This window comes from Hylaeus anthracinus, unplaced genomic scaffold (assembly GCF_026225885.1).
Source record: "Hylaeus anthracinus isolate JK02 unplaced genomic scaffold, UHH_iyHylAnth1.0_haploid 4, whole genome shotgun sequence".
Lineage (NCBI taxonomy): Eukaryota > Metazoa > Arthropoda > Insecta > Hymenoptera > Colletidae > Hylaeus > Hylaeus anthracinus.
In genome coordinates, this window is record NW_026535289.1 from 4,871,492 (window position 1) to 4,895,182 (window position 23,691).

Sequence of the window (23,691 nt, forward strand, 5' to 3'; positions counted from 1 at the left end):
GCGCACATAACGCACGAATTTCCATTTCACCAAAAACTACGAAACTAAATCAACCACTCAAAAGTAAATCCGTAACCACTATCTTTACAACCACCTAACTTAATAAAAGTATAAAAATCACCCTTTATATTTTATACACAATTTCCCCAAAGACAAAACGTACCGTTTTCTAAATTCCTACTGAAATCGATGCTCCGATACAAAGGCTTCGTATACAAAAGAGACGAAAATATTCCTTCAAAGCACTGATCCTACTCAATCTTTATTTACACGTTGTTCTCGAGTGGAGATTTCCAGACGCTGGGAGCACGCGTTTCTTCGAGGTTTACCTTTTCAGGTAATTCGACAGATCGAAGGTTCGTTGTGCCCAAGGAAAACGGTCGAAAGCCCCACTGAAAGAATCCGTTAATGGACGTTCACGTGTGAAAGGTACGTCAGTGAGAGCACCACCCTTCCACGTACAAATTGCCGTTTGATTCGTCGATTTGATTCGACGGATTTTCCCCGGGGAAGGTTGCATTAGAGGAGAAGTTTGTCTTCTCGGAGCGAGTCCGACAGCTGATTTTCTATTTTAATCAACTTGTCAACCGATCAATCACATCGCTGGAACCGATCCGTCGGCCCTCTGACGAATTGCCATCGACCGTAATCTCATTCAACGAACTTGAACGCGAGTACGACAATGTAATTGAGGCAGCAGAACACGTGATGTGTGTGTTTCGAATTTTTTTTATTATGATTGTTTCAGATACAGGCGAGAAGTTTCTTTGATTTTATTCAACAGAGTTTGTTTGTACGACAAATTATACTATAGGCAATGTACCCAATATACGAGAAACGTGGCTATGAGAACAATGTACGAGGTTCCATTCCGGCAGCCATACAGACGGTGAGCAAGGTTCGGTTAAATATGAAAGAAATATAAACAAACAAAATCGAGAAACACACCGTTTGAGACAATGTTCTTACTCTACATACATACATACGTTTTCATTAAATAACACAGTCGATAACATTAAACCATTGATCGCCTTTTAACAGATTTGAACTTTCTCTGATCTACGATTAGATGAATCTCGTTTATACAAAATTCGATTTCGATCAAAATCGACGAGGCATTATCCCCTTGAGAATTCTTCAAAAACTCATTCTTCGTTTTTTTAAATATGGGTTTTCACTTTAGAGGAAAATTTTCTGTTCTTTTTTTGTAAGATTCCATGTGCAACAAAAAAAATTTTAAATTTAAAATATTCATTAATGAGAGAGCTACGAATTTTTGAAGATTAAGCACTTTTACGTATTTTTCCGACAAATAAATCTAAAAGATAGACTTTTTCGATAATTCTATAAAGAAACATTTTAAAACTTCTTCGCTTAAAAACACGCAGTTTCACGTTTTGATAATTGATGTCCGTTTATCCAATCAAGAGTTATCAATTTTTCAAATTTTACAGGATACGTAATTGCACAGAAACTCGAATTTGGTAACAGATGGAACAAACTTGATTGGGCGAAAATTGTACAGTATAAAAACGTTTACAAAATTCCAAATACAATTTTAATGCAGCAGGTGATGAAAAAGATTGATGATGGCGGAAATATTGAAAATCAATTTTTTTTTTTATTTTTTACTACCGTGTTATAGAATGTCACAAACCATTAAATTTTGTATTCAAAACTTTTTCAATACCTTGTACGCATTCAAACGGAGGGATGTTTTACCCTCGAAACCCAATTTGGGCCAAAATGGAAAGGGGCGCTGTGACTAGGTCCCTGTGAACTTTACATCTGCAGAAATTCAAATTTTAATGACAATTGCCAAACTTCCCTTTTAAATGTATCCTCTAAGAAACGAATAATCAGAATTTCCTATTTCGGAGGGATTTTTTTACCCTCGAAACCGAATTTGGACCAAAATGGTAAGGGGCGCTGTGACTAGGTCCCCGTGAACTTTACATCTGCAGAAATTCAAATTTTTCGGCGTTTGACAATCGCCGAACTTCCCTTTTAAATGTATCCTCTAAGAAACGACTGCGAGAAGGCGAAGATAATCAGAACGGAAATAAAATGATCCCATTTTCGTCGCTGGCTTTCGACACGCTTTGATCGGCTTCGCAGAACAACCGTTCCCAGAAAGGAATTCACTGCTCTCCTTTGACGGTGATCATAAACTATTCAGTAGCCATCCCCAGTTGCGATGTCAGTCGCCCGTACACCGGCGACATTTGCAACTCACAGGACGAAACAGTAAATTATTTCTGGACTGGAGCGTCAAAGCTTCGGCTGCTCGTCCGACTTCGTAGCTCCCTTTGGAACGGCATCAGCGGAGAATGCAGTCGACATCCAAGAATTAACGCGAAATGGATAATTGCGATACATGGAGCCTCTTCGTGTGTAATATCACGATGTCCGAGAAAGTATCTCGCGTTTCGAACCTCTAGTTTGTCAGTGAAGCTTGCAAATGTAATAAACGATGAGAACTGTTACGTTTATATTAAATCATTTATAACAGGAGTTGAAGTAATAATATTTACTCGCCATTTTGTTACGTTAAATTGCCCAACCTTCTCAATTCTCGATTATAAATTTAACTTTTTAACGACGACGTGCATACGAGATACGAGCCGTACGTTGCGTGATACTCAAGTAAAGACTTATGCAAAAGACTACAAGATCCTTAAATTCAGTGATGGGCAAAACCCTAGGCTTCGAATAAATCTGAAGTTTGCCGATGTGTTTGTCTCGTTTCTTCTGTTGAACATTTTCCAAAGAAGGAAACGAGAGAAACACATCGGCAAACTTCAGATTTATTCGAAGCCTAGGGTTTTGCCCATCACTGCTTAAATTTGAACAAAATTTGAGATGCTGGTCCATTCAGTGTCCGACTTCGCTGAATGGCCATGATAGTACACAAAGAACAATATCTTTTTCTTACTATAATCTTATAATGTAGCTTTCATTCATGAATCTAAAAATCTTATTACAAGTTCGCAGAGATTAGCTCGATATTACTCGCGACGGAAGATTGTTTGTCGTGAATAATATCGGTTACCACGTCTCGTCACGAGGGCTATACTGTGATTGGAGACCCGCGAGGGAGATAGAAGCTTAATACTAAGTACGAAACCATGGAAATCAAAGGAAAATAATATTCCCTTCGATTGCGATTGATTATTTTAACTATGAGAGGTGAAGCTAAATAGAGATCTCAGCACAAATGATCTCGATACAAATTCTTCCCTTGCACATAATTCTAACTCACCATTTGACGTCTAACAACTCTCCAAAAACATAATCCACCTCTATTTATCTTCATCGTTGCAAACGATATCGTTCATCGATAATTGTCGACTAACCGTGAACGATCGAACGATGTTACAGTGTGGCGGTCAGAGCGGTGTCTGGATAGCAAGCGTGATCATACTGTCAATTGGATGCTGGGTTGGCAAAGTTGGGCCACGACCAGTCGATGGCGAGACTGCACACCTGACGTCGCCGAGGGAAAGGTTGGAGACCGTGCGACAGGTTCTTTCCGAGGTGCCTTTGATCGACGGGCACAATGACCTACCCTGGAACATTAGAAACTTCGTCCACAACCAGCTGGCTGAGTTCGACTTCGACAAGGATCTACGACAGGTCGCGCCCTGGAGCAAGAGCGCGTGGAGTCAGACCGACCTGGTTAGACTTCGCCAGGGCATGGTTGGGGGTCAGGTACGTATCTCTTTACATTAATCCCTACACGCTTCATTATACCATTTCTAGGGTGAACATTTCATTGTAATTTAGATTTTAACTAAATTTAATCAAGCAATCTTCAACATTTTCGACCCTCATTTCATGAGCACCAACGGTGTTCCAGCGACCTGAAACCTTTGGAAAGCGTTTGATAACGTACTGAACACGTACAATTGCATTAAATTACATTGTTTAACACAGTTTCAATCCTACACGCTTTATTATACCATTTCTAGGGTGAACATTCCATTGTAATTTAGATTTTAACTAAATTTAATCAAGCAATCATCAACATTTTTGACCATCATTTTATGAATTGTATTTACAAGTAGATAAAATATATAAATTTTAGTAATTTAATCAAGAAATTAGCATGTAAATAGAGGAGTAGAGAGATTCAAAGATTAGCTTTGTAAATAAATGTCTCGATAATCACGTACAATTAAGTAAATTTCCATGTCTATGTCCATAGTCATTTCTAAAATCTTTAGTAGATAAAAACAAAAATATTGTTGAAATCCCAATGAAATAATATCGATCAAGTATCCTCTTTAGACTTGGCAAAAGATATGGTAATTTAATCAAGAAGGTCAGAATATTATCAAATAAATAGAGGAGGTGAGAATGGAAGACTAGTTACATAAATAAAAGCCTCGATAATTGTGTACAATTAAGTGAAATTTCAATGTCTATGTCTATAGTCATTTCTAAAATTTTTAGTACATAAAAACAAAAATGTTGTTAAAACCCCAATGAAATAACATCGATAGAATAATACCAATCAAGAATAAATCAGAAAAGTAACGGAGGAAACATTTTTACCAATTATGGAGCAAATTATTTCATCACAATTATTCATTTCATCTAATCTTAATGAACCGTACAAAATTCTACCAGTTATTTTTCGAGCACCCTATCTACGCGCATGCACACGTACACGCGCTTATTTATGCCCACGATCGCGTACCTCTACGTAACACGCTCGGGTTAAGGAAAATTAAAGTTGAGATATTTTCATGGCACGTTCGCGCATATTTCACACGAAAGTTGAGAAATTACGTGGAACGTAAGGTAAAGAGCAAAATAACGAAACTGCCGAGCGAGACCCGCCACCCATGAAATTCACTTAGCTTTTTTATTTAGCCAAGTAGAAGGAACGGTGTAATTAATTTGGGACTTCTTTGCGGCGCCGCGCAATTTCTCGAAGCTAGCTCGGCTGCGAAGAGCCTTTCGAACCTTCCCCGCATGCCACGCGTGCAGATTAAGTGCGAAACGAGAAAGGTGTTATCATAAAAAGCATAGAGGAACGGGCCCCTTACCGCGCACCCTTCAGTTTTAATCTACTGGAAATGCTCGATAACTTCATTAATCTTCCATATCGATTTCGCGGCGAGACTGTCTGTTCCGCTATCGTAAATTTCGTGCCACGTCCTACGCGCAAATGTATTAGGTTGTCCCAAAAGATTCTTTCGTTTTATTAATGAGTGATACGTACACAATATATTCTGTTTCATACTATATTATTGAATTGTGTTTTGATCCATTTTGCTCCATTACTAATGTAACATCAGTATCTAAGAAACGAGGTTGTCTACTTATATAAACTCTGCCACATAAAATAATTGAATGTAAGTCACGAAGGAAAGGTTTAGGACAACATAGTACTTACCATGGAATAATGGAAATTGGTATCAGAACTGGAAGTAGTTACAGTCGAAAACAATGAAAGAACGTTTTTGTTTGTGAAAACCTGATTGCAATCACAAGTTAAACAAAATTATTATTATTATTATTCTTTTAATTTCATGATTTGCATTATTTTGTATTAAGGATTCTTCTCCGACGTTAGTTTTGATATCCATAGAACCAGAAGGTGTTACAACAGTTACAATCAAAACATCATTAAATTCCCTCGTTAATCTGGCTTCCATTAATTTATTTTTACCATCATAACAATTCGGAATAAAAGGAATTTCTCTTTTCTCTTTATGCATATTCCATAATTTTCATCATTTTATATTAGAGATCTATCTTCAACATTAGTTACTTTGGATTTCCAAAGAACCAGAAGGTGTTACAACAGTTACAATCGAAACATCATTAAATTTCCTCGTTAATCTGGTCTTCGTTAATTTATTACTACTATCATAACAATTGATAACGAAGAAACTGTGCCAACTCTTTTTTTCTCTCTAAATTATCCCGCTAATCTTCTTTCGAACTGTGGCGTGAACTAAAAAAGGTTAAGAACCACTGGTACAGCGATTTCTGCTTCACTTCTGTGCACAACACGGCCCCCTTTTCTAAAGAAAGGAAACGTTTTCTGTGTCATCCCGACGCCGACGCCCCGTTATCTCTCCTAATATTACGAGCTCTTCGTGATACTCCGTTCGCTCGGGTTGGCCCTGAAATGGAACGAAGATCCGAAACGGGGCTTCGAGTAGCGAATATTGGATTGGCGAGGGAAGATCCCGAGTTTTGAAGTGCCGAGAGAGCTTCCCACGAAGTTCACGGAGTCGAGGCGAGCTATTGTTGTAAAGCGTAAACAAATTGGAGGCGCATGCAATTTGAACGTGTTCTGGGCGGTTCTCTCTGCTTTGATCCTCGAGCAACCCTCGCGGAGGACCCGAGTTCTCCATCCTGGCACTACGATAACGACAAATTCGAAAAATCGAAGAACTTGGTTCTCGGAAAGTTGTACTTTCCATTTTTCAAAGTAATATCAGAGTTATAATAACGCAAGTGTGGCCCATAAAGTTTCCTCACAAATTGAAGAAATTTACATGTATTTCATGAATTCAAGAATCTATTTTTATGCGTAAGAAAAGAAGTGTCTTTTAGTATTTTTTTTTTATTTTTTTTTTTATCTATTTTCTGTTTTTTTATTATAAAGGTGTATTTCTGTTTCGTAACATAAAGAAGATCACTGATCTCTCAAACGTACAAAAGGACCACATAAACAAAAAAACTTTCCCTTGTATCACTTTTGTGTATTCTCACTTAAGATAAAGCTTCAAGCTCATCAACAGTTTTGATCTCAATCTGGACACCAAATTATTTACCAATGGAGACCCAAAGAAAGAAAAACTGGACCCTACGGAAATATCCGCGTGATATACTTGTTCCATACATGACTTATTATTAGATTACGGATGTTTATGCAAATTCATATCTTTATATACACAAATGAAGAACAGAATCTTAAATTAAAATATATATTGTATTTTATATATTTTATATATTTATGAATTTGTACACATTCTTGTATATTTTGATGTATTTATACTCCTCATAAATGCACACATATCTGCAATCCATTTATTATTAAATCGTCCTATAATTACCTGTTTTGAATTGTGTTTATAATTAATAAAAAAAAAACTATAACATACTATAATGAATATAAAAAATAGATGCAAACGATAATCAACGATATGATTAAATATAATGGAAATAAAAGAACAATAAGAGGCACGAACTAATAGTATGATCCGTAATTAACCGACAACTAATCGCGAACACTTTGTTCACAGTTTTGGGCTGCCTACGTGCCGTGCGAGTCTCAGCATCTCAACGCGGTCCAGCTGACTTTGGAGCAGGTGGACCTCATTAAGAGGCTCATAGAGAAGTACTCGCAACACATGCAGTTTGCTGCATCTTCAAGGGGTGGGTATCTTTCACGATTATCCGAAACGAGCCGCTGCGCGCGGCGAGCGCGACACGGAAACGGTATTTTTATTCCCCTGTTTCTCTGCCGAGGGAACAGCGCGGCCGAAAAGCTCCCATTAAGCACGGGCTCGTAAATTCCGGGCTTGAAACGCAAAACTTTGCTCGCGCACCGCAACACGGTGGTCCCAGTTCGATAGCCGACCGTATCTCTTCCCGATTCAACGAAACAACGAGGCCGTAAATAAAATTTTCCTGGAGCTCCGTTACGATGAATTTCGTTCCAGTGCAACGTTTTGGGGCGATTAAAAGATAGCCGATCCTTGGACGAAACGGATCCCGTCGATCCTATTAGTGGAATAATAACAGAAACCATTCCCACACTTTACACTTGAGACTTGACACTTTTTCACTTTGCACATTTCACTTTGCACTTCTTCACTTTGCACTTCTCCACTTTGCACTTGACACTTGACACTTGACACTTGACACTTTTTCACTTTGCACATTTCACTTTGCACTTTTCCACTTTCCACTTTTTCACTTTCCACTTTTGATATCTAAATATCTTATTACCAGTTCGCAGCCATTAGCTCGATATTATTCGTGACGAACAATACTTCGTCCCGAATAATAGCGATTACCAGGTCTCACCACGTGGAGGTTGCTGCAACTGGAGACCCGGAGATAGAAGGAATTAAACTTCCTTCGATCTCCCTCTACATAGAGTATACACGCATAGATGCATACTCTAGATAGAGTCGACGAGCTTAATACTAAGTACAAAACGATGGAAATCAATGGAAAACAAAATTCCCTTCGATTTCCAAAGTCTAAGTCTGACTCTGCCAAATAATTATTTCAACTAAATGGAAGCTAAATGGAAATCGCGACACGACGCGACCATGAAACTGGACTTACTGAGTCAGTCCCGTTTCTTCTTGTTGGATCTGGACTCGAGAGGAAGACGACCGACGCCTCCGAACCAGTCCTCCACACCCTGCACCCATCTGGGAGCCACGACGGACCCGACTTGCACCCGTCTCACTGCGCTTTGGACTTACTGCACTGCGCCGGGAGCCTGGACTACACCAGACGGGATACAGGGAGTAGAGAACCGATCCGGAGGAGCCGATTGTCTTCCTCTCGAGTACAGATCCACCAGGAGGACGGCAACCGACCTTTCTGTCCAGTTACACAGTTGATCACTTCACTTATGACATGAAGTAATAGTGACCGAAATGGAGAACGGAGTTGCGAGTCCAGTGTGGACTTACGAACAAACAAAATAATTGAACAAATGATTACTAATTATTTGGCAGAGGAAAGACACTCGTACACGCGTGCCTTAAAACTAACCAAACCAAACTAAGATACCCACAACCAATACCAAACTACGATAACTAAGGAAAACTACACAAGCAAAGGTAGGAGGGACGCGAGACGCGGACGCGCGATCGCGAGATCCATATCGACCGATGGATCGTCGAAGAATGAGCTCTCACCCCTCGTATACCTGTATCGGTCGAGGGTAGTGGCTCGCTTGTGCGTCTCGAAGTAGAGAAGGGGAAGAGCGAACAACAACCGCGTGACATGTCGTGACATGTCGATTCGAAGGCTCGTTGGATCCATCCACAAAAGAATTTACGAAACATTAATACCACAGCATAATCATATTCCCCATGATTGTTTAAATAATAAGTCTTGTTAATAATTAATTTAACTATTGTCAAAAATTAGTATTTAGTTCTTCCAATTAATAGACATTATAATATAGAAAAATATCTTGCGATTACTTTTTCTCAACTTGTCATGTTCGGAAATACTACTTTTTCGAAAAACATTGGTGTAATAATCTGAAACTTTCAAATGCATTAAATATGTACATCTCCGAATTAATTGAATATTTACAATGCATATGATAGTGTAACATTCAGTTCTCGATTAAATATTAAAAACAATCACGTTTCAAAGTAAGTATTCAAAGTAAGTATTCACACAGTAATCGTAAGAAATTTTTCTATATCGTTATATCTGTTAACTGGAATAACTAAAATTTAATTTCTGACAATAGTTACATTAATTATTAACAGTATTTGTTCAAGCAATGATCGAGAATATGATTTTGCTGTAATATTACACCGCGCGGACAGCGATAGATGGTTTTTCTAAAAATGTTCTAAATCATTACTAACCAAGAAGTAACAAGTTTGTGATTTTAATCAACCAATTACGTTTCTTTTGAGTAGCTTCGTGTGTGGGCGACCTAACAGTTACCGAAATATTAGACCACATAAGTTTTGTCCCTAGATCACTGAAATATCACACTGTGCGTCCTGTTCTTTATTCGCTGTCCTTCTCTATTTTCATCGCATTTCCCCTCCACTTTTCAAGCTGTGCCACGGGACATATTTATTGTGTTACTAACCACCCATTTCATTCCCTCGCAACATTTTTCACCATATAACGGGTCATGAATCTCGACTGTTCGAAAATAAAGAGATTTTCAATCTTAAAAACAAAGTGACTCCTTAAAATTTAACGTGACTATCTAAAATATTTTTCTAAATATTTGTTTAAAATTTCAAAGCTTTATATTTGACACGGTATGCTTCCGAAGATTTTAAATATCTTTCACTCAATTATTTGTAAATGACTGATGCTTGACTTTCAGAGATCCTGGAGGCTCATGGAAGGGGCAGGATAGCTTCCCTGATCGGGGTGGAGGGTGGACATAGCCTAGGAAGTAGTTTAGCCGTTTTAAGGACACTGTATCACTTGGGTGTACGGTACCTCACGCTCACGCACACTTGTAACACACCATGGGCGAAAAGTTCGTCGGTGGAGGACGGAAATGAGGACAGTGAGTATCGTGAAACGATAAAATTACCATTTTTACATACTAACGACCTCGAGAAAGAAACTTTGTAACGCTAATGTCCAGCCAACGCTTGGCTCTACTTTGGGCGCCATTCTGTAACGATGAGTCCTATAAATCAGTGTTATACGTGGTTGATTTTCGTAACAAAACATATAAATTTCGTTTTTACTTCATAAATAAACTCCACGTACACACATTCGCTAACAACGAATATAAATCGTGTTTACTCTCCAAATTGTCCATTCAACACAAGTTCTAAAATTTTTACTCAAATGAACCAAAGAACGAATATACATATTTCAATTTCATGTATTTTAATTCAAACAGTAAAAAAACATAGATTCAATTGATGGAAAATTATATTACTACACTTTTAAAAAAAATTATATACATACCGAGCGAATTTTATTTATAGGGGTACAAAATCGTATAATTTGACTGTAACATCTGATGTAATACCAGTCTTACATTTGTTTGTTCTTTATATTCATTTAATTCTGGTTTTACATTACTTTGCTTATAAACCTCTCTCCATAATCCTCTGGCATCCCCACTGACTCAATGACTGCCCTATAGCTCGTGTATCTCGAGATTGCTACAATTAAACACAGCAACAGTTCCTGGAGGCAATATGTGCCTACATATTGTGTATATAATTGGTTTATTATGTAATACGTTCATATTTACATATATTCAATCAATGGAAAAGTTAATTGTTACATTTTAGAAAAATCGGAGCTTCGAGAACATATTCGATATGTATATAGTCTATACATAATTAATTCAACATCTAATACGTTCATATATACATATATTCAATAAATGGAGAATATTGTTGCATTTGCATTATTATTATATTTTTGGGAAATCCCTGCTCCGAATTATACGCTCCTATTCGAAACGATTCGGTCGTTAAAAATGAAGCAGTTCCTCTAGCCGTTTCGAGTACCTCGTTTGATATCGCGCTCTGCAACCTCGATAGACCATAGACGAAATAAACTTCCGAAGCCGCTGCCCCGTGAACGTTCGAGGTCGTTAAGAAATCCCGATCTTTATTGTGCTGAAAAACGGGTGAACGTTTCGGCGGTGAATAGGGGGCGGAAGAACGCAAAAGCAAGTATCACCTTTTGTTTCAGAAGGTGGTCTGACGGAGTTCGGTAAAGCTGTGGTCCAGGAAATGAATAGGCTCGGAATGCTGATAGACCTTAGTCACACAGCGAGGGCTACCATGAGGGACGCTTTAAAGGCCAGCAGAGCGCCCCTCATTTTTTCTCACTCCTCGGCCTTTGCCATTTGCAACTCCTCGAGAAATGTTCCCGACGACATTCTAAAGCAGCTGGTACGTTACAAATACAAATACAAATACAAATACACTCTATTCAACTTTAATTTAACTTCTTCAAAAATGAAGTTACCTGACTCCTTTGAAAGGTTTCAAACAAATAAGGATATAGATTTTGTGATTGGATTACTTTACTTTCAATTATAATGCTATGTTTTATTTACTATTTAAAATAGTTCCATTATTTTTTATACTATTACTACTAATTATTGCTTGTCATTGTTCCCCTATACTGCAACATTACAAACCAACATTATATCCTAAATTAATCAGGATTAAAATAGTATTTATGTATACAGACTAATGACCGTACAGTTCATTAACCAAGCACCATGGTTAATTTTCCATTTTAACATCTTGGGAGTTACTGTCACATATGAGTACGTTTGCTTTTATATAAAAATGATCGTTACATTCGATCACGATACCTTTCAGAGTTAAAAAATGTAGTTATATCGAAGTAAGACAGCATAACAAAAAGAATACATTTAAAATTCGTCCCTCGGGAGGTTAAAACGATACAATGGTTTGAATTGATCCATTATTATGAACATTATTAAAATAGATCACGTAGTTTGAATTGATCCCTTTAGTAAATTATTCCGTTAGGTTGTTCCGTGAACTCTGGCCTGATTGAACGAAAACCGATGCTTCAATGAAGAGAGCCAATAAAATAGTTCCATAGAAGAAATGCTTGGAGAGACAGGACCAGATAGATCTCTCGATTTCGCGCCTTACTAATTTGTCTTTTAACTACGGGGGGAGGTGGGGGCGGGGGCGGGACCAGGGGGATCTGTATAATGGGGCACAAAACTCGACAATAGAAAGGAATCGTCGGTGGTAAATGTTTCGAGGCGTTGAAAGCTCAGCTGCCGAGCCGAGATAATTATCTATCCTCCAGAGAGGAAGAGGAACGACAGTCGGAGGAAAAGCGTTGGTCCCCACGCTTTTCCTTTCAGCTTGACGCGAGTCTTTCTCGAACGTTTCTCCCTACACGGGAAATTGCAAATATGTTTCATTAAGCGCGACAATAGAAACAAGCTACACCAAACAGTGATGAAGAATTGGGTAGAATATTACTTAAGGAGAAATAATTAATTAATTTAATGCGAATACGATCTTGAAATAGTATTTTATTCAAAGTATACCGAAAATAGTGCAGCTTCATTTTGTAGCGCGTTACTTATTTTCGTTCTATCTGTTTCAATTTATTTGCATTTTATTTTCTTTCCGATCGTCAGAAATGTTTATACAACATTATAAAATCATTTCAGACGATCTCTGATAGTCAATCATCAGACACTTACGAATGATGGGGACAAAAATAATTAAAATCCTCGATCCTGATGAAGGATAATAGGATGTTAATATCTTCATGTATCAATTTTGTTTTTGTACAATTCACATTATTTATATAATTTATCCATGGGTCACGATGAACACTTTTCACTCTATTATAGCGTTATTATTCCACTTAAAATGTAAAGACGATTTCCGCAATTTTTAATCCTCATGTTATATCACATAAGTGATGGAATCCACATCCATTAGGTCGTTTAGAGAATATTCAGCTCTGAATTCGTTTGCAGAGTAGTCGTTTAAGGAAAACAGCACGCAACTGTCGGAAACAGCATTCGAAAAACGACACGGCGCGGCGCCCGATCGAGACGAACTGCGGTTAGGCGAGAACATTGCAGTAGAATAGGTCGAAGAACGTGCCGCAGTAGCTTGTGGTCAGACACTGGCAGTGAACAGGAGATGCGATTAACGTCTGAGGCTTCGAACGGACGAAAGCTGATTGCCTTTTTCATCAATCATCCTAGCGCGATATTACCATCGACGGGTTTCTGCTCTATACTATTCGCGAACGTGAAATATTAACATCCACCAGCGTGGTCGCCACTGAGTGGAAAAGCTATTTAAGAGGATCGCAAGGGTGTACATCGAACGGCAAATACACCATTACTTTATTTACAGGCTGTAAATTACAGCAGCGGTGAATTATGCTCAGTCCTTTTACAGAGTTCAGTCCATAGAGAAAATAAAATCAAAGTCGAATTCGATAATCTATGTGAGAGAAGTAAAAGAAACCACAATTTAAGGGGGATATTTATGAATTTTTCTGGGACTAACGAAGAAATTTCTGGTCATAGGATTTAGGATATTTGATACATGAACATTTCTTAATACATGTGTCGCAATTTTTGTATGTAAAAATTCCTTAAATTAACAAACTTACAACTTTTTAGTTTTTTACGCGAATATTCCGCGATGATCACTCTATCTCAGAGCTGAATTATCTGAAATCCAAACCACAAGCATTTTTTAGTAATATATTAATTTGTCTAAGTGCTATCGAGGGCTTTTCTTATTTTTCTTAATTTCTTTTATACATTTTTTCGAGAATCTTTTTAGAACCAACAATACAAGTAAATCAATTCGTGACACCTTAAATTAAGAAAAGAAGCTTGCGTGGATATAGATAATAATTATGTAATTTAGTCCTTATTGCTGTTTAATAACGAAGTTTCAACTTGTATTAACTCTAGTTTAAAGTCTGTGAGAATAAAAATAATTATCTTGATTCTTTAATGTAATAAGCTTCATTGAGTCTAACGATTAACTTGTACTTAAGAATCACTGTAAATCTCTACTTCGCCAACTTCATGAAGTTCGTTAAAAATAAATCTTACTTTTTCCCTCGCCAAAAACTTGATTAAACCGAGCAGGAAGTATTATCGTTATTTTGTTCAGCACAATAAGAAGAATGTGTCATTGCTGATTTACAGGCTGCTAACGGTGGTCTGGTGATGGTGACATTTTATAACTACTTCGTGAAATGTGGCTCACAGGCAACCGTCTCCGACGTCGCCGAGCATATTTACTACATTAGGAACCTAATTGGCGTGGACCACATCGGCGTGGGTGGCGACTTCGATGGGATCAACAAGTACGTGCAAAATATAGAAATGATCGATCAACTTGCGTTCCCCTTTCTATTCGTTCCTCCGTATATATACGAGGTGTTTACTTACTAATGGATATCCATACTTTAAGGGGCGATTGCATAGGTCGAGATAAGACGAAAATAGAGTACGATAAAATAACATTTGAGGCTTTGTGCCTGAGTTATTAATTACCGTAGATGTGTGAATAAGGGGAAGACTTTGTTAAAGGGAGTAATACACCTCAGAGGTAGCTAAGGCACCTAAGTTATTGATAAGACGTCATTTCTTAGATTTCGAAGAATTATAAGGCTACTACTTTTTATTATTTGCACTATTCTTGAGAAATAGATGAGTGGTTAATTACCTTAGATACGTGAAAAAAGGGAAGACTTAAAGAATAAGAAATAAGACACCTCAAAGATAGCTTAAGCTTTGAAGAATTGTAAAACTGCTACTTTTTATTATTATTATTTACACTATCTCGAGGAACAAATGAATATAAAAAAAAATCTCTGCAACAGGATTTAATGAAATTATACAGAGAAATTCTAACTTTTTCATCTAAAATTGAACTCTCTGCTAGGTTAATTTCAAAACATGCTTTCAAATGTAAGCAAATAACGAATACATAACAGAATGAAAATAAAGACTACAGTTCAAAATGTATTATAGTTTGATCTTAAAATGAACATTCTACAAACATTACATTTTTCCTCAAATCAAAATTCTCCTAAAAATGTTCCTTCATTACAATAACTTCCGGTAAGTAAAGAAGCCACAAATGTACTTCACTTTAAATTCAAATTAGACAATTCCATTAAATTTAATATTATTTTTACTCTCCTTTGAAATGAATTATTGGAAATAGTTTCGAACATCCTTAATCCGTACTTCGTGTTTCGAGACCGAAATTCAATAGCTGCCGTCGAGTCGATAACGCGAACTTATTTCAGCAACCGAATGCGAGACATTACGATTCGGTGCCAAATTTGAGTTGTAAGTTTAATTAACGGTATATGCTCTAATTAACCTTTTCGTGGTGACAGAGTTAGTCGAAAAGATTTATCGTTGCACAGGGAGCGGCGTACACCTTCCTGTGGACCGAATTTACTGGTCGCATCGCGTAATTTATCGCGTCTATACAAGTTATTGTAAAGCGGCGAACGGGAAATTAATGGCCCTGTAAATCTAATTATACGATCTTAAATATTTTTTATTTATTCGCTTGGCGGGTAACTCGATAGACACTTGGAAGGTTTTTATTCTGGGCTTTCAATCCATTTACGTCTCAAGTAAAAATTTAAGAACGTCTGAAATATTCTATGATTATGAAGAACGTTAATTATTTTATGCGTAACGACTGCGTGTATTTTCTATGAAAATTCTTTGTAAAGGTTATATAAAGGTTTCTCCAAAAAGGACTGTATGATACATTCTATACCATTCGTATTTTATTACACATCAGAATTTTAAGGAGCCTTTTGAAGAACTCTTTTATGCACGATATTTTATATGATTTATTTTTCTATGCATTAGGTTGTCCCAAAAGTTTCTTTCGCTTTATTAATAAGTAATGCATGCACAATAGTTTATGTTTTATGTTACATTACTGAATTGTGCACGATTCATTTTGCTCCATTACTGATACAACATGAATATCTATGAAATTAGATTGTCTATTTATATAAACACGACCACATAAAATAATTGAGTGCAACTCGCGAAAAAAACCTTCGGGACAACCTAATACAATTGCAATTTTCATTTTCTTATCGAATGTGAATAAAATTAAGGTTTGGCCTGTTAATTATTGAATTAAATGAAGTGCAAGAAGTGAAACTATCCTGCAAGGTTTCAGTTTTTTGATCCAATCTCCAAAAGTATTGGCTATACAAGACAGTCTATTAAAAAAAATTAAAGTAAAGTAAAAAATTATCGAAGCAATCCTCATGCACTGTTTGTTATTCATATAATGAATTAACGTACTTATTTAGGTAAAATTACTAGACTGCGGATTTTATGCATTTATAATGTACAAATGTAAAGAAAACATACATAAAATATACATAACGTATTTTAAATATATTCTACAATTATTATAACGATATTATGATATATAATGATCATAAATGTATCAAATTTGCAGTAATTACATTAAGTATGTGCAGTATAGTCTTATATGTATATTAGTTTACATATGTATATGTATGGATAATTTATATACTGGAAATAGCTACTTCCAAAATTCGTAAAACATTTAATAAATACTTTCAAAAAATATACATTGCTATCAATTCAACTATTACTTCAATTACAACCAATTTTCGTAATTGGAAGAGGAAGACGATAACTTCAACCTCCAACGTGCAATTTCGCGACCTTTGTATCGCAAACCAACAAGTTCCGCGAAACCCAACATTGGGAAAAGCTATTTCGACGCCGATTGTTATCAAACCCAATCGATGTTGTACTTGACACAAGAATATAATCGATTTTGTTGACAGAACACCCCGAGGACTCGAGGATGTCTCGAAGTATCCAGAATTGTTCGCCGAACTCCTCCGAAGTGGGAAATGGAACGTGCTCGACTTAAAGAAAGTCGCCGGTCTGAATTTGCTGAGGGTCCTCCGACAGGTTAGGGTCTGCTCAAATCTTACCTCAAACCTCTATACACCATTATAGTATTCCACAAGTGGCGGAACTGCTCTCTGCAAATAAATAATTCGAACTGAAAAATTGTTCTCTATAGATGGAATGCTAAATTGAATTCTGGAACAATTTCTGAAAGCTCTGTTCACTTCTAAGAAAGAGAACAATCTTTGAGGAGAGAAGTTCTTCTGTTCTGTTTTACACAGACGATCGTATCTTTTAATTAAGACACGTGGAAGGGGAAGTAGCCACGTGGATGCCCAATCCATAGATTGCCACACACCTTCTCTTCCAGCTTAGCCAAGAGAGGTCTGCTTAAATCGTACCTCAAACCTCTGTACACCATTGCAGTATTCCACAAGTAACGGAATTGTTCTCTGCAAATAAATAATTCGAACTGAAAAATTGTTCTCTATAGATAGAACGCTAAATTGAATTCTGGAACAATTTCTGAAAGCTCTGTTCACTTCGAAGAAAGAAAACAATATTTGAAAAGAGGAGATTGCCACACACCTTCCCCTTCCACCCTAGCCAAGAGAGGAAAACTCAGCGTAGAACGCGACAGAGCGAGACATCTGCTCAGGAGAAAGTAGACAAAGCTTCCTTAAAAGCCATTCGTTAATTACGCAAGGGTTCAGAGAGTTAGGGGGGTTTAACGAATCTCTACATGATCTTACCTCGGGACGGCGAGGGGTTGAAAGCCATTCTTACGTAATATTTTAATACGATATTTAACTATTTAACCCTTTTTAGAAATACTTTAAGTACAATGTTATGTAAGGGTGCTCGTAAATCTGATGTGTCCTTACATGAAGGGGAAAGGGTACAAAATAGCCAAAAGCGTTCTCACGTAATTAATGAAGGATTCCTTAGTCAATTTGCTCAGCCAAGTATTTTTAACACGTTGGCTGCCGAGCTAAAACTCATGAAAATTTCTCTTGGATAATTAGAAGATTTAGATAATTAGAAGATTTAGATAATTTAACATTTGTCTAGTATTTAGATTTATTTTCGTTAGTGTCTCTCCTCTGGAAAATTTCTATTAGATAATTAGAAGATTAAATAATTTAACATTTGTCGTAGTGTTTAATTTTGTTCACATCGCCAAATTCACGAATCCTGTCGAGATTTATTTTCGTTGGTGTCTCTCCTCCGGAATTAATATTCTTAATTCTTTAAGGGGGGAGGGTCAAGTAAAATTCAAAATTTTGACCTTTCTTTTCTTTGTTTAGAAAATTAGTTTACCATCCGGAGAATGTGCTCCGACCATTTCAGCTAAAACTTCGAAGTCTAAGTGTATCTGCAGAGTCATTAAAGTGATGCGCTCCGAACGGTACACGAAGGACTATGTTTTAGATCCGGAAACATTAAACGCATTTTTCTCAAAACACAAAATTTCGCGTACCGTGCAATGTAGCTTAGAGATTTCTCAGTCGGTTGCTATGAAACTTGGCACAAAATATTCCTTAAACTATTCTTCTTTGCATCAACCTAAAGGTTTTTATAAAAATTGAAATAAACAATGTTTTTAATCACTTTTTCTTTTTATATAACAAGATTTTTTTAACGTGGCGTGAAGTTTTAAATTTTAAATGTTTTTTTTTTTTAATCTAGGTTGATGCAAAGCGTGTTACCATATTTTAACGAAAAATTGATGGATTTTTGATTTAAAATAATTAGAGTGATCTGTGCGTTGCACGGCGCATTTTCGAGAAGTCGACTTCCAACAGCTGCTGTTCATTCATTTATGAATATTTTTACATAAAAAAAATTATATAGATTATCTAGATGCTACAAAATAACGAGTAATTAGTTGCAAATAAATATATATATTACGCACACTTGAAAAATAATTCGCGAAAATGCGGTTGTTTACTTGACCCTCCCCCCTTAATGAAAAATCCTGTGTCACCCATTTCTGGGATATATAATATAAATTATTATGATCCGTACAATTGGTTTCAGGTGGAACGCGTGAGGGACGACATGAGAACCGCCGGAGTAACGCCATCGGAAGTGTACCTTCAAGATTCATCTGGCACAAACAATAACTGTGCGCTCGACATCAACTCCGTGCAGAGGGTCATGGAAGTTTGATCGTTCTATCAGTTCCCTTCGACCCCCGATGGCGTTGGAGAACTACTTCTTCGCGATCTCCCTGCCGTCCTATTCTCGACAACGGACATAATTACGTCGGGGGTCAGGGAAATCCGTGCGCGATCGGAAGGAGGAACCTTCCCCCGTCGCTTGATCCTTGCGCACTCTGTCCCTATTAGATGCTCAATCAGGATAACGTTAAAATGGAAAAACCTACCTCGAACGAAGTCACGCGAACACGGTACACGGCTTCGAATTTCTCATTTGCTCGACAGTAGGTTTTCATTATCCAAAGCGCAGGCAGAATTATTTTTTAACGAACCTTTAATGATGGACACAAAATCCTTTATTGAATTCTCACCTATTTCTTACGAGAACAGAGCTAATATCGGCCAAGCGATACGATCAATCATGCATAGTTTAAGACACGAGCTCGAACGAAAGAAAACGATTACGACAATATAGAGGTCCTTTCTAAACCGTGGCACTCTTGTATTTTAAGAGAAAAGTATTGTGTGTGAACCCGGCTGTGTATCTTCCTACGTCTTCCCCCTCTCCTCTCATTGCACCGAAGAAAACACGTGCACCTTAGCGTCGAAAATCAAGGAATCAAAGCTGAGCACCCATTATCGAGCGAATCGTTAGTTTACCTGAAAAAAAATCGTTGTAATCGTTAATAAAAAGAAAACGTTTCGGAAGGAAAACATATCGGATTTGATAAAGAGTGTATGTGCAAACGACAGACTGTTGTTAGCGCTGTAGAGCAAAAAAAAAAAAAAATTAATCGACCGTGTAAGAGAACAAATGCCTTTCGCGAGGTGTAAAAGCCCTCTGACAGGGCGAGGCTAATAATTAGGGCATACTATCGACTCTTCGTCGACTTGTGTCGACTTGTGTTTTTCAAGCCTCACCTGTGGACCCCCTAGAATTAAATTATTAATTGAAACAGATATACCTGTGGTTTGCATTTTCTCAATTTAATATTCAAATTAAATTTATTTTTTTGTCGATTTAATTTTTTTTTTTATATATATGTTTATTAAAGGATTTACAAAAGTACATATGTACAAAAATTGATAAACGAAGAATCCCATTTCTGAATTCATTCTAGTAGCATATAACTAAATTGTCGTACGACTGAAAGTCGATGGTTATGCACTCAAAATTAGCCTGAGTCAGTTACTCACCGGGAACGAACATCAATGATGTAATTGAAACATGTGTGCGCACAGGGATGGGCAGAATGTCCTATAATAATGATTTGAATAACTACTGATTTGTATCCTGTTTGTAGTTAAATGTTTAAATATATTTTTCTTGTTTCAATTTAGATGTTTGTCAGACTCGTGTGTATATTGCATTAGCGTGATGATCGACAATTAAATTTTATATAAATAACCTTATCATACATTTTGTATATATTATTATATCGATGAATTTGTAAGTTTCTAAAAAATGTACAATATATATACATTGTTTTATAATCAAATTTGTAAATATCTCGATAAACAATTTTGAAAGTATTCGTGACTCTGAAAAATGTACATTGACTTAATTAATTTATTTACTTACAAACATCTTGAAGATCATACCATACTAATACCATGTACACATGACCCGAAACAACAATTTATTTTGTATTTAAACTGAATATGTATGAATATTCTTTGTTAATTGAATACCGAATAATAATGTATTTGGTGTTCGTAAACACAACAAAATATAATTTAATAGCTAATAGAAATTTGATATTCAATTGCCACAAAATATAGTACTTCGAGTTATTCGTCATTTATTCTAAAATATGCATATACAGGGTGTCTACGTGTAAGTTCGGACATACGCAGGGTGTCAATTCTACAAGAAATTTCCAACAAAAAATTACTCTTACACATTTTCTTTGCGTCGCATTATTCTCGAGATATTTTCACTGTTAATATTTTTTCTGTGTTTTTGACTTGACACTCTTTAAACGGCCATAACTCCACCAAATTACAGTGCAAACTTAAAATTAAGTATACCATTCGAAAGAGCAGTAAATTTCCCATCTCCTGATGGCAAACTAAAATTTATTACGTAGATTTAACAAGTGAAAAATTAGGTCAAACTGTACACTGTGAAAATTTTAAAAAATTTGACTTTTTCTGTATTCGTTTTTCGGTTTCAAAGACGTAGTTGTTTGGCAGGCACTCTTCGGGAAAAACTTCCTCGAAGTCTCAGCTTTGGAATGGTATTGTAAAAAAAAATTGTGCGGTGGTATTTTAGGGAGAAAATGACGTTTAAATGCAGAAAAGCGTTCAAAATGCTCGCCTCCTAAATCAAAACTTATCGTTTTTCCTGCCCCGAAAACATTGATTTTTTGCTTTGTGAAATCAATCGTGTTCCAATCTCCATATCATTTATCGATACACCGAGGTTGATTTTGATTAAATAGTCTCTAGAAACGAAAATTCTATGGACACATGTTCAAAAACAATTATTATTCACCTCGCAATCAGGCTCTACACACGGCTGGGAGAGATCTGAGGTGTCAAAAAATCAGTTCTTTTCTCAATTGGGAAGGCTCGGGAGTGACACTAAAAAATACATCAAACTCGATGTCAAGTTGATTTTAAAGTGACAAGTCGATTTTTGTTGAAAAATATCGATTTTCACCTAAAAACCCACGTTTTATCTGCATTTAAACATAATTTTCTCCCTAAAATACCACCGTACAATTTCTTTTGACAATACCATTCAAAAGCTGAGGCTTCGAGGAAGTTTTTCCCGAAGAGTGCCTGCCAAACAACTACGTCTTTGAAACCGAAAAACGAATACAGAAAAAGTCAAATTTTTTAAAATTTTCACAGTGTACAGTTTGACCTAATTTTTCACTTGTTAAATCTACGTAATAAATTTTGGTTTGCCATCAGGAGATGGGAAATTTACTGCTCTTTCGAATGGTATATTTAATTTTAAGTTTGCACTGTAATTTGGTGGAGTTGTGGCCGTTTAAAGAGTGTCAAGTCGAAGACACAGAAAAAATATTAACAGTGAAAATATCTCGAGAATAATGCGACGCAAAGAAAATGTCTAAGAGTAATTTTTTGTTGAAAATTTCTTGTAGAATTGACACCCTGCGTATGTCCGAACTTACACGTAGACACCCTGTATATCTTTGATACTTTTCCACTAAGAGATAATTCGAACTCAACCATCCCTGTACGCGTGTTTCTCGAATCGTTATGCCGGGTGTAATCTATCACATGTACGCACCCAAATTTTCCTCAACAAAACGCATCATCTAAAGTCTTCGACGCGTCACCGGAAATTGCTAGGATTAATACATTCCAAACCGACGATTCAGCCTATGAAGTCATGCACCATACAAACTGCAAAACTGTTGAGTTGTTGGAATAGTGTTGCAACAATATATCGGTCTCGAATGTGTTAATCGAAACGGAATATTCTGGCGAAAAATCAACTCGGCGATTTCCGCGTGTACTCGTCTACCTATCTGTGTCTCGTGTGCACTTATTAAGTGATCCGTGCGAGTTGAAACTTCGAAAAGAATTAATAAGTATTACTACAATGAAACGGGGATGAAAGACGAAGCCAACTCGCATGGATTATACCCGACTCCCATGTACGGAGCGGGTAAGAAACTTTAGAATATCAACAAATTCCGTTGTACCTTCGCAGCGGATTCTATGAATAAATGTTTCTATTGTATACTTGTCATTGTTCGTGTCATTGATCCACCCTTGTCCCTTTCAGGCCATTTAATGATTCATTTGCGAGTTACTCGCCACAAATTTTGCACCAATTTCTCAAATATCTTTTATTTATTACTATGCCTTATCGATGCACGATATTCTGATCTCTACATAGTAGAAAATAAAGTCCGTGGTAGCCGTCCGTAATTAATTTATACGAAAAAGACTCTTAAACTACTGAGTAGTATCTACAAATGCTTCTAATGAACTTTAATTTCATTTAACAAAAAGAAATTCAAATTTCCCGCGGGAATTTGTGTCGCCATCTAGCGGTAAACATACCGAACTAATTTTCGGAGTTTGGTCAGCGCCTCTATCGGGAAAACGCCCAAGTTTGTCGTGGAATAGTTGAAGCTGTCGCCGCTAGATGACGCTATTTCCAAGGTATTTACCGACGGGATGGTAATTTACCATCAGGTGTCGGTAAAAACTGTGCAAATGGCGCCATCTAGCCGTACTAATAGGAACCATTCGACGACAAACTTGGGCATTTTCCTGATAGAGGCGCTGATCATACTCCGAAAATAGTTCGCTTATTCGCCGCTAGATGGCTAGTCATTCGAGCGAAAATAGCGGGAACTCACAAGAGAAACTGTGATAGTTTAAAAGTTTAAAAAA

At 36.8% G+C, this 23,691-nt stretch overlaps 1 protein-coding gene across 2 annotated transcripts in view; it reads left to right on the plus strand.

Annotated features, from left to right (window-relative positions):
- Positions 1–23,032, plus strand: part of LOC128894563 (dipeptidase 1-like) — a 756,062-nt gene extending 733,030 nt beyond the window's left edge. The window contains exons 3-9 of one of the 2 annotated variants that reach the window (XM_054156396.1): positions 3,382–3,711; positions 7,269–7,401; positions 10,076–10,264; positions 11,419–11,621; positions 14,414–14,574; positions 17,077–17,206; positions 19,187–23,032. In XM_054156396.1, coding sequence (XP_054012371.1) covers positions 3,382–3,711; positions 7,269–7,401; positions 10,076–10,264; positions 11,419–11,621; positions 14,414–14,574; positions 17,077–17,206; positions 19,187–19,318 — 1,278 coding nt within the window. In that variant the 3' untranslated portion in view covers positions 19,319–23,032. The remainder of the gene's footprint in view (positions 1–3,381; positions 3,712–7,268; positions 7,402–10,075; positions 10,265–11,418; positions 11,622–14,413; positions 14,575–17,076; positions 17,207–19,186) is intronic. The other variant, XM_054156397.1, reaches the window with a different exon arrangement.
- Positions 23,033–23,691: the final 659 nt, after the last annotated feature.